This window comes from Chiloscyllium punctatum, chromosome 10, assembly GCF_047496795.1.
Source record: "Chiloscyllium punctatum isolate Juve2018m chromosome 10, sChiPun1.3, whole genome shotgun sequence".
NCBI classification, from domain to species: domain Eukaryota; kingdom Metazoa; phylum Chordata; class Chondrichthyes; order Orectolobiformes; family Hemiscylliidae; genus Chiloscyllium; species Chiloscyllium punctatum.
This window is the reverse complement of record NC_092748.1, coordinates 7486264-7504345: the sequence shown is the minus strand read 5'-3', so window position 1 is coordinate 7504345 and position 18082 is coordinate 7486264. Positions and strand designations below refer to the sequence as shown.

Here is an 18082-nt window from a genome sequence, read left to right as displayed (position 1 = left end):
GAGACAGCTTTGGTGTATTGGGCAATCAAACAACAGACAAGAGCACAGAGGGGAATGGCATCACCAAGAAAAGGAGAGCTGAGACAGAGGAGTGGAGCAGGAGCAGGAATAACCATGAAAAAGCACAAGCATGAGACAATAAAACAGACATCAATGCTATTTGATATTGCAGACCAAGCAATTAGAGCTAGAAGTTAATGTTGGGGGCAATGACAGCATTTGAGCTTAATCGGCTGGAATGAAAACAAATGGCCTCTGACCCCAGGGAACATTCTGATGAGGAAAGCTCTCTGTTCAACCCAAGCCCGAATGGGAAGTTGTTTAAATTTTCACAAGCCCTACAGGAATTTGATCAAAGGGATGCTGAGGCAGTTTCATTTCTTTTGAAAAGAATGAGGTAACTGAGGATACTACTAAAGCAGAAAGCAGATTGATAGACAGAGTTCATGTGGTTTACGCCTTACGCTCTCAGGAGGCTTACCTAGAATACCTAGTGGCAGAAAGTTTGGAATATCCAGAAGCAACTGAGATAGACACATATAGAATTTGAGAGGGTAAAGCAAACTAATTTTGTCTGCTGGATGTGGTCATTAAAGGTAGAGATTACATACAAAGCTAAAGGGAAATAATTCTCAAAAAAACTTAAAACTTCAATTCCTACATTACTAAGGACTCTCGCAGAAAACCAGAAGGTTGCAACAGCAAGGCAAGCAGCAAATGATTATGAGCTGTTCCAGAAATCCAAACTCTTTACCATCATCTCAACACACCTGATCAGGACAAAAAGCAGGAACATGAAAGAAAACTGCCAAGGTTCTCCACCTCAAACCAAAAAGCAAGGTGATGAGATACAATGATGATGCAGGCCTTGGTATTTGCACTGATGCAAGGCAGGACACCTCTGCAGATTATGAGAAGTTAGGGTACATAAAGCCAATCCAGAGAAAGCAGCCTTAACTGAGAATACAGAAGAGATGCAGATCTGACTACAGCTGTGAGGCTAACTGCTGATAGAGAAAATAATCTACAAACTGGAGAGTTACAAGGAATTCTTATAAATTATTTCTCAAATGAAACAAGCAAACGTATAGCCATACTTGGAGATGCAGGAGTCACCACAACCCTTGCTGGAAAAAGGCATGACTTTTCAACAACTGCCAGTGTTTTGGTGAATGGCTGGGAGCATACATTTACAGCCTGAGCACCTATAGTGTGACCGAATATCTGAAACGGTGACTGCAGGAGTCCCCATAGCTTAGATTAGATTAGATGACTTACAGTGTGGAAACAGGCCCTTCGGCCCAACAAGTCCACCCTGACCCACCGAAGCGCAACCCATCCATACCCCTACATTTACCCTTTACCTAACACTACGGGCAATTTAGCATGGCCAATTCACCTGACCTGCACATATTTGGAGTGTGGCAGGAAACCGGAGCACCCGGGAGGAAACCCATGCAGACACGGGGAGAATGTGCAAACTCCACACAGTCAGTCGCCTGAGGTAGGAATTGAACCCGGGTCTCTGGCGCTGTGAGGCAGCAGTGCTAACCACTGTGCCACCATGCCGCCCAGTACTTGGGGACAGAGTTGACCTGCTCTTAAGGAATAACAGGAGCAAAGCTTGCACCTTTGCCAATAATAACAAAAAGGCTAATTGAAATCAAGGAAACACCATTTCCAGTTTTGGTTCCAAACACTTTTCCTTCATGGAGATAATCTGAGGATTATCTAAACCACGTCCATCGTCAAAGGGCAAGTGGGCATCACTGTCAGGTACTTGATTATCTGGAAGTCTGTTTGAGAATTGGACAATCGAAAGGAAGTGTTCAATAAGTCTTCTTTGATCGAGGTTCAGCAAGCTGATCCAGTTAAGTAGCCCAATCAGCTCAAACTGAAGTTGAAGAGGATGCTACGATAATAAAAATAGGATTTCACAGAATTTCAGAAAACAGGAGGCAGCTGTTCAACCCATCGAGCCGACACTGGTTCTGTTACTTCAAGTCAAATCTCCTGCCTTTTCCCCATATATCTGCACATCACTTCAATCCAAATAAACATCCAGGGCTCTTGAAATCATCAATTGAGCCTACTTTCACTACATTTTACTACAGTGAATTCCACACCCTAACTTCATAGACCTACAGTTTAAGAGTGGACATGGCTCATCAGATAGAAGTGCCAACGAAATTTCAAGAAATATTAAGTTAAATCCATAAAATTCCTGAAGCATGTAGAAATCCGGAAGATTTTTACTGGCCAGGTATTCAAATGGAGGTGGCGATTTTGTAAAACATGTTAGGCATTGAATCAGTACTCGTTCTTAAGCAGTCATTTAGTTAGGTGTTAGATGATTGTGTGGGACCTTTGCCAAAAGGAGAAGCAACATATCAGTATATTCTTACGATTATGGATGTAACACTTTAATCTCCTTGGAAGCCAAATGATTCCCTGTAATTGTTTGCCTCGGTTGCTTGAACTCACCAGGCAAAAACCCTGAATGCTCTCACTTGGTTTTACGGCTGTTCTGCTTGAACAGTGTTTCATAGGCAATGAAGGTGATTTCAGATTTTCAGTTATAGGAAACTTGCAGAAAGGGGCTGTTCAGCTGGTCTCAAGTCCAGTAACAGCTTTGTCACCGGACTCAAAATGTTAACTCTTGTCTCTCTAATGACGCTCCAGCACATCCTGTTGTTATTTCAGATTTCCAGCATCCAGAGCTCATACTGTTTATTTGTTCAAGTTGTCTCTCTTGTTTCGGAAGCAATTTTGCGTGGAATTCAGTATGAAACCCGATTGCCTTCCTGAAAGTAACTGGAAGACTTCTTAATGCTGTTTTTTTTCTGAGCAAGCTGTGCCTACAAATATCTCAAAGACAGCTGCCTATGTCTGATGATACTTGTGTAAACCTAGCAAAATGACAGTCCAGCAGCCATCTGAACATCTCAAACTTTATCTTTTTGCCTTCAAGATTTATTGGTATGAAGTGATTTTTCTTCCCTAAAAGATCAATCCCTGCAGACAGAAATGTGTTTTCTCCCCTCCCTTTTCCTGATGCATGTTTGAGGTTTAGAGGGGTAAACATTTATATTTCATATTACAAACTATGCTCTAATCAGCTTTATCATTGAATAATCTTTGTCTTATAATAAACCAATAATCTTATGCTTATTTAAAGAAATCTCATTGATGGTTCTTTTATTTTAATTCTAACAGAGAAATAACAGAACTGGTCATAATGAGAACTGAGCAAAACAATTAAATTGACATTATGACCCATGGAGTACTAGAACTAAAGACAGGAATGCACACCTCTCACCTCAGTTATAATATACATTCTAAACCAGACAGCATAGAACTTTTTCATGAACGTGCCTGGGAAACAGCCTGTTTGAGCCTCCTTTTTATCCGACTATCTCTGAATCCAGCATCAGCGGTCACGAACTGAGTATTCGGGATGGACCATTTAGGTCAGAGATTAGATTAGATTAGATTACTTACAGCATGGAAACAGGCCCTTCAGCCCAACAAGTCCACACCGACCCGCCGAAGCGCAACCCACCTATTCCCCTACATTTACCCCTTTTACCTAACACTACGGGCAATTTAGCATGGCCAATTCACCTGACCTGCACATCTTTGGACTGTGGGAGGAAACTGGAGCACCCGGAGGAAACCCACACAAACACAGGGAGAATGTGCAAACACACAGTCAGTCACCTGAGTCGGGAATTGAACCCGGGTCTCTGGCGCTGTGAGGCAGCAGTGCTAACCACTGTGCCACCGTGCCGCCCAAAGATGAAGAGACATTTCATCACCCAAAGAGTGGTGAGCCTGTTGAATTCATTACCACAGCAAGTAGTTGATACCAAAACACTGAAGTGTTTCATAGGCTATGGAGGTGGTTTCAGATTTTCATTTATGGGAAATTTGCTGAAAGGGGCAATTCAGCTGGTCTCAAGTCCAGTAACACCTTTGTGTTAATGGACGGCCAGATATAGTACTTGGAGCAAATGGGATCAAAGGTTATGGGGAAAAAGCAGGATTAGGCTACTGAGTTGGACGATCAACCATGATCGTGATGAATGATGGGAGCACATTGGAAGGGCTAATGGCCTCCTCCTGCTCTCATCTCCTGTGCTTCAATTCCTCTATGTTTCTAAATTACAGTCATTCTATACTGCAGAATGTTTAGGAGCAAATGCACTTTTGGAGTTCATGGTGAAACAGCCTGAGACTTGTATTAAATTCAAGGAACTCTATGTGCACATAATTGTTGCAATGAAATGTCTTTGTTCATTGCTCTGCTGTCATCATACAAAGCAGACAGATTAAGCAACAACTTTGTGGAAACTAGATGCCCAAGTGCACTATTCCACTACAAACAAGGAGGCTCTCAGCATCAATGATCAAATAATTTATGGGGAGACAATGGCCTAGTGGTATTATTGCTAGACTATTAATTCAGAAACTCACCTAATGTTCTGGGGACCAGGTTCAAATCCCACCAGAGCAGATGGGTTTTGAATTTATTAATGAATCTGGAATTAAGAATCTAATGACAACCATGAAACCGTTGACAAATACTGTAAAAATCCATCGGGCTCACTGATATGTTTACCCTTCTTATCCAGTATGGTCTACTGACCTGCAGTGATGTGGCTGACTCTCAATTGTTCTCTGGATGATTAGGAAAGGTAAGTGACACCCACATACTGCGAATGGGTGAAACAAAAAGTAAAAATCTAGTTTGTTTTTCCCTCAAATGGGAGGAGATGGTGGAGCAGCAACTGCTATCTTGGCCCATGGTGCAAAACAGGTAAAGTCAACAAGAATTTCCACTCCAAATGACAAACTACTGGAAACTGCTGGCTGGCACATTTCAAAACAAGACGTAAATGCAACTGAACTTGGTATAGACTGGGACCGGCCTTAAAACGATTAAATCCACAAGCTCTCAACAACAGGAATTTCACAGGAGGATAATTGCAACCCTTCCCCAGCCAGCGACAACATCTTCAGGGGAGGAGAACGAGAACATAAGATTACAAAAAAATTAAGGGATCAAAATACTAGCTAAAACCATGCTGTCATTTGTATCTGCTACTATGGAGACCAGAAGTGTTATCTCTTCTGTAACACAGAAGTCACCCAAGCATAAGTGTTGTCAAAGCAACACAGATGGAGCCTGGCTCTGGCTGCTGTCAAATCTAGCACAGGAATTTTTACTGATATACCCACCACTTCCTTTATTCCAACATCTACCACAGCAATCATAGCAGTAATTTTCTCTCCTCTGTGGCTTTTGTCTTTTTGGTTAATAAGTGTAAAACTGGCTAACTGCTCCTCCCTACTGACCTGGATATGTTTTAAACATTAACAGGAGACTGCCTGAATCCTCAGCATATTTAAGGGTCAGTATGTCTTCAAATCATGCAGATAAATTTCTCAAAGACAGCCATCAGCCAAAGTTAGATCCTAACCAAGTATTGGTTACAATTACAACTTGTACTGATACCTTCAAAATACAAACATGCTTTCCAATACATTAAAAATGGATGGGGGTAAACTATTTTTTTAAAACGTGCCAGAAATTCTGTCAAATGATTTTACTCTCTCTTCATCCATGAAAGGACTGTCTCAAGTCGAGGTACAAGGTTCCACAAATGAAAGCTGTCTGCCAGTTACTCACTTAAATAACAACTAAAGTGAACACATCAATTGTTGGCAGATTTTCTTACCCATGCTGGACCATCATCCAACCTAACCTGACCACCTCCTGATGTCCATGATTGATCACTCTCCAGCCAGGGCCACTGGGTAGTGGTCAACACATAAATCAACACTGACACACATTCTTGATGAAGGGTGGGGGGGGGGGGGTTGGAGATAGTCTTAAGTGTCCAAATGTCACTTTGGTCAAGATCAGCTCATCAAATTTGTATTAGACAAACAGGTGGTGAGAAGAACAATGCAAGCTAGGCAGCATCAGAAGTCAACTGACTTCTCCAGCTCCCGATGCTGCCTGGCTTGCTGTGTTCTTCCAGCCTCCTGTTAGTCTACTGTAGATTCCAGCATCTGCAGCTTTTTTGTCTCCATCAAATTTGTATGACTCATTACACGATAGGACATTGGTAAACACAGAGAAAGGCACAAATTTAAGGTAATCACAAAAGTAATTTGAGAAGAGTAGGAAAAAATTCTCTATTCCAGTTAAGAATTGCAATTTCCTATCAGAGACCAATCTTGAAATGGGGTCCAAATTTATGTGGGAATTTGGTAGCTACTGGAAAATGACAAATATAAAGACTACTGGAAACCATGCAAAGGATTGGTAATTAAATGGTTGATTTATATTCACATAAACAAGACAAAATGGTTTCTTGGTGCTTTAATGTTATGTGATTCAATGGTCTGCTCTTGTGTTGTAGTAGACAGAGATGCAGATCTGCCAGTATTTAAAGTTTGTAACTGTGGTATATTAGTGGTAAATTAAAGTCTGTAGACTAGGGTACAGTGCAGATGGGTAGGACTCTCAGTTTAATTATGGAGGCAAATAAAAGATCAATCTGAGAGACTGATTAGATGAACCGATTAATTCAGCAAGCATTGAAATTCAATTTTGACCAAAATGTGAAATATTCTCTTACAATACAAGAACAGAAAAAGCTGAACAAACTCAGAAGGTCTGCATCATCTGTGGAGAGAGCAATTTCTTTTTGCAGAAATATAGTCAAATATTATAAAAGCACATACAAAACATTTTATTATTGAAAATACAACTTCCCTCCATTGTGAAAGTTGCACTCTTAGGTGCCTTAATCCAATAGCAATGTGATAGTTATTATACCGATTCACTGGCAAGTATATTGGCAGGTAAGGTTAGGATTAGGGTGCACTATGGCTGTCACTGTCAGTTTGTTTGAACATTCTAGAGATGAGGTGTTCTTCCAAATATCTTGGATGGTCTGCCCCAAATGGAGAATACTAAGACTGAACCATGTCAATGTTTTGAAACCCGGACGACAACTTAAGAAACTTTTCTCTCTGCCTGAAGGGTGGTAGAAATATGAAAGATTTTGTATTGTTGAAAAGGGGGAGGTGGAGATGGAAAACAAAAAGGAAGTTCTGGGTTAGGCTAAAGAGATAGGGAGATTAATTAACAAGGTTTTTGTTTAAATTCATTCACAGGATGAGGGCATTGCTGGCTAGGTCAGCATTTATTGCCTATTCCTAATAGGGCAGTTAAAATTCAACCACATTGCTAATGAATACTTTTAGATAACAGGGGAGTGGAGGGGTCAGGAAGATGTGCTTGGTCAGATAATATTCTCTTGTACTTTATTGTACTGTTAAACTTAATTTTTAGAATTGGTAGGTTTAGGATGTTTTTTCTACAATTTTTTGAATGCATGTCTGCTCCAGCAGATTGCATCAGCACCTCAAAGTCAGAAGGCTGTGGACTGAAGTTCTACTGCACAAACTGAACTGATACATAAACAAAATATTGAGGAATGCTGAATTGTCAGCAGTTCCTATTTCAGAATAAACGGTTAAATTGAAACCCTCACCTGCGAAAGATTGCATAGCAATATTCAAACAACAGTTTTCTTAGTACAGGTAGTTCTCAGATAATGCATGACTTGCTTATGACATCACTGAGGAACTAAGTAACGGTATTTTCGAGAATGCTTACCTCTGCTCGCAATAGCGAGATTTCAGCGGTGATCATTTCATGCGCTTCATTCTGAATATGCGTTCATGTCAGTGTATGTGTCGATGTCAGCTGCCAACACAGCAGCTTCCTGTGAGGGGTAATGTACAGGGAGCAGCTTTCTGAGAGAGATACATTGAGCAGCTTCCTGAGAAAAGTAAACTACTCCTAGATTATCAATTTTCTTAAAAAATGGAGAGGCATAGTGACAAGAATGTTAGCAAGTGTCAAGGTGATAAGACTGCAGATGGTGAATGGAAAAGAAAGGCTGTAACACTGGAAAAGAAGCTAGATATTTCAAAGTGCTTTGAAAGTAAGGAGAGAATATGTTATATAGCTCATTAAATAGGAATGAGGGGGTCTACCTTACGCACCATGACAATCCTCTGTCCCTGCAGTGACAATATTTTTTAAATGTACTGTGTTAAGTTTACTTTTGTTTCATTTGCACATATGATTTATACTTTGTGTTAGACTTTTGGGCAATTTTTGAATGATCGTGTGTGGTATTTTTTTTGCTGGTCTGCCCCTAAGCCAACTTGTTCCACAGGACGCATTATTTATGTTAAGAGATATTCTATTATGCAAGGTTTCATTGGAGCGCAATTACAGCATTATAGGAGAACAACCTTTACCTTGATTAACAGCAAAAGGTTTCGAGTCAGTTATTGCTCTTTGTTTGCTGCCGGTGGGATCTTGCTGCACACGTTTTGGCCACAGTACCATTTCAAAAGAACTGATTAGCTGTGAAACTTTTCAGTTGTCCACAGGTTGTGATAAGGTGTTATACCAGGGTGAACTCCACTTTGTGCCAGATTAAATTAATGACTGAATTAAACTGAACCTGCTAATTATTTTGAACTGGGACACCTGCCAGAATTTGAAACCATAAGAACAGGCATTTATCAGTAATTAATATTTCTGGGTTTCTTCATGGAAGAGTCTCATCTGTGTTCATGGTGGTCTTATGGGGATGAATAATCTTTGAGGGAATACATGACCGTAATCACAGGGAAACACAAGAACAAGCAAATAGCACATGAAATGTCCCTGGGCCTTCCTCCTAGTGCTTAATTAATTTCTAAGGAAACTATTTGACATCAAATAATGTTTGAGCGGTGCCAGTTTCTAGATTTGGCATAAATACATAATGTGCAGCAGATATAGAGTTGGCAATTGCAAACTGTGTCCCAAATGTTGGGATGGAAGACAATTTATCCAGGACCACAATATTCACCTGATGCATCTAAAACAACTGCAGTGGGTGCATGAATTGCAGATGCGACCACATACATGATGTTGAAGGTAGCTACTTGTATCAAAGGACATTACCTTAGATGCCAATCAAGTGCTGCCCACCCCCCCACCCCACCCCAAACGCTTCACTGGTCACTCTGGGAGCAGGGCAGAGAGCAATGTGTTGAGACGGGCAGGTAACAGAGTAACAAGAGTGGTATCACAAAACAGTTGGAAACACTGGATACTGCAAAGGCTACGGGCCCTGACAACATTCTGGCAACAGTACTAAAGAATTGTGCTCCAGATCTTGTTGTTCCCTTAACTAAGCTGTTCCAGAACAGGTACAGCGCTGGCAAATACCCCACAGTGTGAGAAATTGGCTAGTTATGTTCTGTATATAAAAAGCAGGACAAATCCAACTGACCTCATTACAGTCTCAGTTCAAACATGGAGAAAACAACTGAATTCAGAGGTGAGGTGAGCGTGACAGCCCTTGACATCAAGGCTGCATTCGACCGAGTGTGACATCAAAGATTCCTAGAAAAATTGGAATTGATCAGTTTCACGGGCAAACTCTTCACTGGTTGGTCATACCTGGCACATAGATACCTGGTTGTGGTTGTTGGAATTTTGTTACCCCAGCTCCAGGACAAACCTGCAGGAGTGCCCAGGGTTGTGCCCTAGGTCCAACCATCTTCAAATGCTTCATCACTGAATTTCCTACCCATCATAAGGTCAGAAGTGGAGTTGTTCATCAATGATTGCACAATCTTCAGCATCTTTAGTAACTCCTCAGATACTGGAACAATCCATGTTCAAATACAACAAGATTTGACAATATCTAGGGCTAACAAGTGGCAAGTAATATTCATGCCACACTATGACCATCATCAATAAGAGACAATCTAACCATCGCCCTTTGACATTCAATAGTGCTGCCATCATTGAATTTCTCAATGTCAACATCTTTGAGGTTACCATTTACTGGAAACTCAACTGGACTTTCCACGTAAATGCACTGGCTACAAGAGCAGGTCAGAGGCTAGGAACACTGAAGTTACAAACTCACCGTACTGCATAAAGTTGGTCCATCATCTACAAGGCACAAATCAGGAGTGTGATGGAATACTCCCCACTTGCCTGGATGGATGCAGCTCCAAAAACACTCAGGAAACTTGACACCATCCATGACAAAGCAGCCCACTGGACTGGTGCCACATCCAGAAACATCCACTCCCTCCATCACTGATGGTTGGTAACAGCAGTGAGACTATCTACAAGGTGCACTGCAGAAACTCATCAAAGATCCTCAGGTGAGGATCTGAAATCTGAATACAGGATGTTGTCAGGAACACAATCATTTAATACATGCTTTTACGAACATAGGCAGCAACAAAATGGTTTCTTTTGCACGCCAAAGATACACAAGTGAAGTGGATTGGCATTGCTAAATTACTCACAGCATTCAGGGATATGCAGATTAGGTGCATTAGCCATGGGAATGCAGGGTTAGAGGCATAGAGTAAGGGGATGGGTCTGGGTCTGGGTGGGATGCTCTTCGGAAGGTTGGCGTGGACTCGTTAGGCTAAATGACCTGTTTCCACAGTAGGAATTCTATGGAAAACTGAAAATTTTGGGAACACTCAGCAGGTCTGGTAGTACCTGTGAAAACAAAACAAGTTAACATTTCAGGACTGTGACTTTTCAGTAAGTTTGTTACTTTCGCTTTTTAAAAAATAGAAGCCTTCTACTTGTACAGCATTTTTAGTCTAGAAAGACTTTGGTAAATGTTTCAATGTAGTCAAACAGGAGGCTACTGAAGAGTTCAATGTGCTTCCCTAAAGTATAATTGAAAAGATGACTATAGATTACTTTTTACAAGTGATAATGGTTCAACAAGGGAGAATATTCAGGCAGCGAATTCCAGTAAATGGATGTATCACTGTAGGAGGTGGATATGGGGCGCAGTTACATTAGTAGAAATCAAAACAAAATAAAGCATGCTCCATTTGCACTTTTGGGTTGAAGACTGTCATTGTAAAGGAAGTTCCATTTCAGGTAAGGATTCACACACATTGCAGACGAGGATGCATCATATTTGGTCACAAATCTGACGACAAAATTATTACCCATCCCCCCCCACAAGGTGATATTTTATTAAAACATATAGAGGAAGTTTGCATTTGTATTGAATCGTTGGTACTGGGAGACGGAGTCAAAGATCCAGATTTAACTCAAAAATCACTGTCCAATTAGAAAGTTTAAAGATGCCTACACAACAGCCACAAATAGCGACATCTGATGGTTAAAAGGTAACTGAAAAGGTTTTCTGTAGGATGCAGCACCAAATCATTATACTGAACAAGCTTCCAAATTACAACCTTATAGGTAATGCAAGCACAGATTTGCTAAGAAGTTTTATTGAATTTATTCACAGACACAGCTTCTGATGGCCAATATCACACCTTAGTGGAAGAGCTAATAAAGCAACATAAAAGGTTCAGAAGTCAGAAATTTTTAAATTCACATCTGCCTGATGAGCCAGGAGCTCCTAGAGTCAAAGGGAGCAGCATTCGAATACAGTAATCAAGGTGTAGTTGAATAGGTACATGAATACAGCATCGTAAATAAACAAAATGAAGATCCACTGAGACATGCTGTAGTATAAAAATGATGGTGCTGTAGAGACAGTGCTATAACATAAAAGAGGAGTGGGAAGCCCTGGCAGAAAGTTTTCCCGTGGACATTAGTTGATAATCGACCATGCTGCTGATACTCAGGACAATTAAAATATTGAAAAACATGATTGCCTGTGTACATAGACACCAGCTCTGTGTGTGTCGGTGGATGCACCTTTGGGACAAGAATGACCGAAAAGGAGAAAAAGGATGTCATTTATAAGGGATAGGTTCAAAGTCTTAAATTGCAGGCTACATAAGAATAAAATGCATTTATAAAGAAAAACTAACATTTCATCACAGTAGAATAATCCAAAATTACTGACAGAATTAAAGGGCTTTGAAAAAGCCTACATACGCCTACCTGAGAGATATGATTAATTGACGATTCCATGCGCCGGAGCTGGGATGCCTGGATATCCAGCATCTGAAGGACATTGTTTGCCAAGGTGTTGATCAGGTAGGCCACACTCGCTAGTGACTGTGTTGTGTAAGCTTTGGTTTCCTCAAGAGCTCGTTGCTTATCTGCCGCCTTTTGGAAACAAAAGGCAAATTAACAAAAGCTACCCAAAACATATCAGATATGCAGAAAAATAGAAAACAGGCATTAGTCATTAATTGAAAGAAAAACCTGTGGAATGGGACGCCCAACGAAAGGTCTGTTCCAACCTAGCAACTGATATCTTTATTCTGTGGGCCCTATAACTCAAATATACTTATCACAACATGATTACGAATATATATAACCAAAAGGCTATTCTCATGATTGTGTCAGAGCCTGTGATGCCCCTCAATTAGATTCAGGGAATTTTGCCAAATGGTGGCCAGGCACCTCCCCAGAGAAAGAGAAGACAAGACACCACAGGAACATTTCGACCACACCTAGTCATATCCCAAGAGACTCAACAAGGCAAAAATTACACAAAAATGGATGTTAAGCCAAAGGAGAAAATCTTATCACAGATAGAGGAGGAGATGGATGAAAGTGAGTTGGTTTCACAGAGGTTATTAAAACTTGAGGCTGGTTGGAGAAGAAAGAGTTGAGCAGGATTTCCAGACCTTAGTGTCTCATGTACTGCGGATTGTAGGATGTTTGGAATGCATAAAAGATCAGAGTTTTACGAACATAAGTTCTCAGAATTCCTGGATGGGATGGCATTACAGAGATAAGAAAGGACAAGATAGCAGAGTGATTTGAGCATGAGGATTAGAGTTTTTAAATCAAGGCTCTGATATATCAGGAGGCAATTTATGCCAGTGAGCATGGGACCAATGGATGTATGGAATGCAGGTAGGACCTTGGAACTTTGGATGAATTGAGATTTTTGGCTGCTGAGAGGTAAATAAGGGAAGTCCTGAAATAGCCAGGTCCAAAGTTTGCGTCACATCCCAGTGGAGTAGCATGCTGAATATCAAGCACTCTGCTACTTCCAGAGCCATCACAAAAGTTAAAGATTTTTTAAACTTATGCAAAATTTCCTCATTTGTCTCCCTTTTTAGAAGGTGAACTGAAAACACTGACCAGGACTCTATACTTAAGAAACAGATTACAAACAAATAGATTCAAGCTACAGGTAAAGAACCATGAACTGTCAACATTTAGCTCAGAGTTAAAATGCTATTCTACCAGAATATAACTTTCCGTACATCCACATATAAAAAGACACAAATAAGAAGTGTCATGGGTGGAAGGATTCAATGGTCCCTGTCCAACAGGGTTTGCTGAGATGCTCCTTATAGTTTGCCAGGACTTGGTGCTCCTTAATCTCTTTTGCGCAGGTAGTTTAAATTGCTTGCAGGAAGCACAGAGCAACTTACAAAGTCTGACTTATTAGTTAGAAGCAACAGCTTACAGCAACTGGAAAGGGAAAATAAACTGGCTTTCTTCAGAGCTTAGTTTTTCTTACTGCAGACACAAGGACACCAGCTCCTCTCCCAGACACCCAAAGGCTTCTGGTTATTTTTTTTAAACTCTCAAGCTGTTGAGCTGCCCAGGAGCTAACAACATTGGCAGGCAGAGGGCCTTTGTATTCAGCAACTGGTTATCATTCTACAGACCAATCAACTACTTGTTGCCGATTGAATCGCTCTTCGTAAAAGGACCTGATGCCAGCTAGTCTGCAACTACATGTCTCCCACTGTTGAACAAACAACAGTATCAACAGCATTTACCATTAGCGTCAGTAACCTGTTTTCAAAAAGTAGTCACTCCTTCTACAATCTTTAGTTTAAAAAAAGTTTTCCCCATTTCAGTCCACAATCAAAAACACAAAAATAAAATAATTGTTATTACAATCAGCAGCGCTTGGGAATTCTCAACATTATGCTTTATTACCTGTAATTCAACATTAACTCTATCCCTCCTCAGAAACAATCCTGAGCATGAGGTAAATCAAGTTTTCTCCTCCTGAAGGAAATTTCTGACCCTTTGTATCCGATTTGGTCAAAGGCATCATGGTGTCCCACAGCACTCACTGAAGTCAGTGCCCTATCTTCCAACTATCAGTTATTAATCACACACCACCAGGTTATGCTCCAACAGGTTTATTTGGAAGCACTAGCTTTCGGAGCGCTATTCCTTCATCAGGTGGTTGTGGAGTATAAGATCGTTAAACACAATTTATAGCAAAAGATTAGTGTCATACAGTGACATATTGAACAAACCTGGATTTGTTAAGTCTTTCATCTTTTAGAATGCGCTGCAGGTTTTGGTTCATTAATACGTAAATCCCAGAACTTCTATTAAGGCACCTTGAGATAACTTCAGGTTTTACAACAAAAGGTGACATCTCAGCTCAGACAATGCATTAAAGGTGTGAGGTTAGAGTCTGTTGTATCCCAATCTTGAGTCAGACTGGTTCTATTTCCAAAGTGGAATTTACGAAATATTATGCATATTGACTGCCTGCAGATTGAGCATTTTTTAAGCAAAATACAATGTATCTGCAAATACAAATTCACTGATGGATGGCAGTTGGAGGAAATGGGGCAAGTCTCAGATACAGTCACATAGATGGGTTAACTCCAGGAAAGGTAAGAGAGGTAGGCAGCTAGTGCAGGAGTCTTCTGTGGCTATCCCCATTTCAAACAAGTATGCTGTTTTGGAAAATGTAGGGGGTGATGGATTCTCTGGGGAACGTAGCACAAACAGCCAAGTTTCTGGTATTGAGACTGGCTCTAATGTAATGAACGGTACGTCGGGTTCCAAGCAATCGATTGTGTTAGGGGACTCTAGTCCAAGCTACAGACTGATGTTTCTGTGGCTAGCAGCGAAAAATCAGAATGGTGCGCTGCTTCCCTGTTGCCAGGATCAATGATGTCTCAGAGAGGGTGCAGAATGTTCTCAAGCGGGAGAGGGGCCAGCAGGAGGCCGTTGTACACATTGGAACCAACGACATAAGAAGGGAAAAGGTTGAGATTCTGAAGGGAGATTAGAGAGTTAGGCACGAATTTAAAAAGGAGGTCCTCGAGAGAAGTAATATCTGGATTACTCCCAGTGTTATGAGCTAATGAGGGCAGGAATAGGAGGATAGAGCAGATGAATGCATGGCTGAGGAGCCGGCGTCTGGGAGAACATGGCTCAGGGATGGGCAGGACTGGCAGCTTAATATTCCAGGATACAAATGCTACAGGAAGGACTGAAAGGAAGGCAAGAGAAGAGGGGGAGTGGCGTTTTTGATAATGGATAGCATTACAGCTGTACTGAAGGAGGATATTCCTGGAAATACATCCAGGGAAGTTACTTGGACGGAATTGCAAAATAAGAAAGGGATGATCACCTCATTGGGATTGGATTATAGACCCCATAATAGTCAGAGGGAAATTGAGGTACAAATTTGAAAGGAGATCTCAGCTATATGTAAGAATAATAGGGTGGTTATGGTAGGGGATTTTAATTTTCCAAACATATACTGGGACTGCCATAGTGTTAAGGGTTTAGATGGAGAGAAATTTCTTAAGTGTGTACAAGACAATTTTCTGATTCAGTATGTAGATATACCTACTAGAGAAGGTGCAAAACTTGACCTACTCGAGAAGGTACAAAACTTGACCTACTTTTGGGAAATAAGGCAGGCAGGTGACTGACGTGTCCGTGGGGGAGCACTTTGGGGCCAGTGAACATAATTCTATTAGATTTAAAGTAGTATTAGAAAAAGATAGACCAGATCTAAAAGTTGAAGTTCTAATTTGGAGAAAGGCCAATTTTGACGGTATTAGCTAAGAACTTTCAAAAGCTGATTGGGCGCAGAGGTTCGCAGGTAAAGGGACGGCTGGAAAATGGGAAGCCTTCAGAAATGAGATAACAAGAATCCAGAGAAAGTATATTCCTGTCAGGGTGAAAGGGAAGGCTGGTAGGTATAGGGAATGTAGGATGACGAAAGAAATTGAGGCTTTGATTAAGAAAAAGGAGGAAGCATATGACAGGTATAGACAGGATAGATCGAGTGAATCCTTAGAAGAGTATAAAGGCAGTGGGAGTATACTTCAGAGAGAAATCAGGAGGGCAAAAAGAGGACATGAGATAGCTTTGGCAAATAGGATTAAGGAGAATCCAAAGGGTTTTTACAAATGTATTGTGGGCGGCACGGTGGCACAGTGGTTAGCACTGCTGTCTCACAGCGCCTGAGATCCGGGTTCAATTCCCGCCTCAGGCGACTGACTGTGTGGAGTTTGCACGTTCTCCCCGTGTATGCGTGGGTTTCCTCCGGGTGCTCCGGTTTCCTCCCACAGTCCAAAGATGTGCAGGCCAGGTGAATTGGCCATGCTAAATTGCCCATAGTGTTAGGTAAGGGGTAAATGTAGATGTAGGGGTATGGGTGGGTTACGCTTCGGCGGGGCGGTGTGGACTTGTTGGGCCGAAGGGCCTGTTTCCACACTGTAAGTAATCTAATCTAATCTAATCTAATCTAATCTATTAAGAACAAAAGGGCAACGAGGGAGAGAATAGGGTCCCTCAGAAGATCAGCAAGGCGGTCTTTGAGTGGAGCCGCAGAAAATGGGGCAGATACTAAACGAGTATTTTGCATCAGTATTTACTGTGGAGAAGGGCATGGAAGATATATAATGTAGGGAAATAGATGGTGACATCTTGAAAAATGTCCATATTACAGAGGAGGAAGTGCTGGATGTCTTGAAGCGGATAAAAGTGGATAAGTCCCCAGGGCCTGATCAGGTATGCCCTAGAACTCTGTGGGAAGCTAGGGATGTGATTGCTGGGCCTCTCCCTGAGATATTTGTATCATCAATAGTCACAGGTAAGGTGCCGGAAAACTGGAGGTTGGCTAACGTTGTGCCATTCTTTAAGGGTAAGGAAGGAGAAGCCAGGGAACTATAGACCAGTGAGCCTGACATCGGTGGTGGGCAAGTTGTTGGAGGGACAGGATGTACATGTATTTGGAAAGGCAAGAACTGATTAGGGATAGTCAACATGGCTTTGTGCATGGGAAATCAGGTCTCACAAACTTGAATGAGTTTTTTTGAAGAAGTTACAAAGAGGATTGATGAGGGCAGAGCAGTAGATGTGATCTATATGGACTTCAGTAAGGCGTTCGACAAAGATCCCCATGGGAGACTGGTTAGCAAGGTTAGATCTCACTGAATACAGGGAGAACTAGCCATTTAGATATGGAACTGGCTCAAAGGTACAAGACAGAGGGTGGTGGTGGAGGGTTGTTTTTCAGACTGGAGGCCTGTGAGCAGTGAAGTGCCACAAGGATTGATGTTGGGTCCTCTACTTTTCATCATTTATATAAATGATTTGGATGTCAGCATAAGAGGTTTGGTTAGTAAGTTTGCAAATGACACCAAAATTGGAGGTGCAGTGGACAGCGAAGGAGGTTAGCTCAGATTACAACGGGATCTTGATTGGATGGGCCAATGGGCTGAGAAGTGGCAGGTGGAGTTTAATTTAGATAAATGTGAGATGCTGCATTTTGGGAAAGCAAATCTTAGCAGGACTTATACACTTAATGGTAAGGTCCTAGGGAGTGTTGCTGAACAAAGAGACCTTGGAGTGCAGGTTCATAGCTCCTTGAAAGTGGAGTCGCAGGTAGATAGGATAGTCAAGGCGGCATTTGGTATGCTTTCCTTCATTGGTCAGAGTATTGAGTACAGGAGTTGGGAGGTCATGTTGTGGCTGTACATGACATTAACTAGGCCATTTTAGGAATATTGCATGCATTTCTGGTCTCCTTCCTACCAGAAAGATGTTGTGAAACTTGAAAGGGTTCAGAAAAGATTTACAAGGATGTTGGCAGGGTTGGAGGATTTGAGCTATAGGGAGAGGTTGACTAGGCTAGGGCTGTTTTCCCTGGAGCATCAGAGGCTGAGGGGTGACCTTATAGAGGTTTATAAAATCATGAGGAGCACTGATAGGATAAATAGATGAAGTATTTTCCCTGGTGTGGCGGAGCCAGAACTAGAGGGCATGGGTTAAGGGTGAGAAGGGAAA

The 18082-nt window shown here is 41.5% G+C and overlaps 1 protein-coding gene across 10 annotated transcripts in view; it reads right to left on the bottom strand.

Annotated features, from left to right (window-relative positions):
* Window positions 1–18082, bottom strand: part of LOC140481856 (abl interactor 2) — a 140087-nt gene that overhangs the window by 50954 nt on the left and 71051 nt on the right. For all 10 annotated transcript variants that reach the window (XM_072578412.1, XM_072578417.1, XM_072578418.1 and 7 more), the window contains exon 2: window positions 11996–12163. In XM_072578412.1, coding sequence (XP_072434513.1) covers window positions 11996–12163 — 168 coding nt within the window. The remainder of the gene's footprint in view (window positions 1–11995; window positions 12164–18082) is intronic.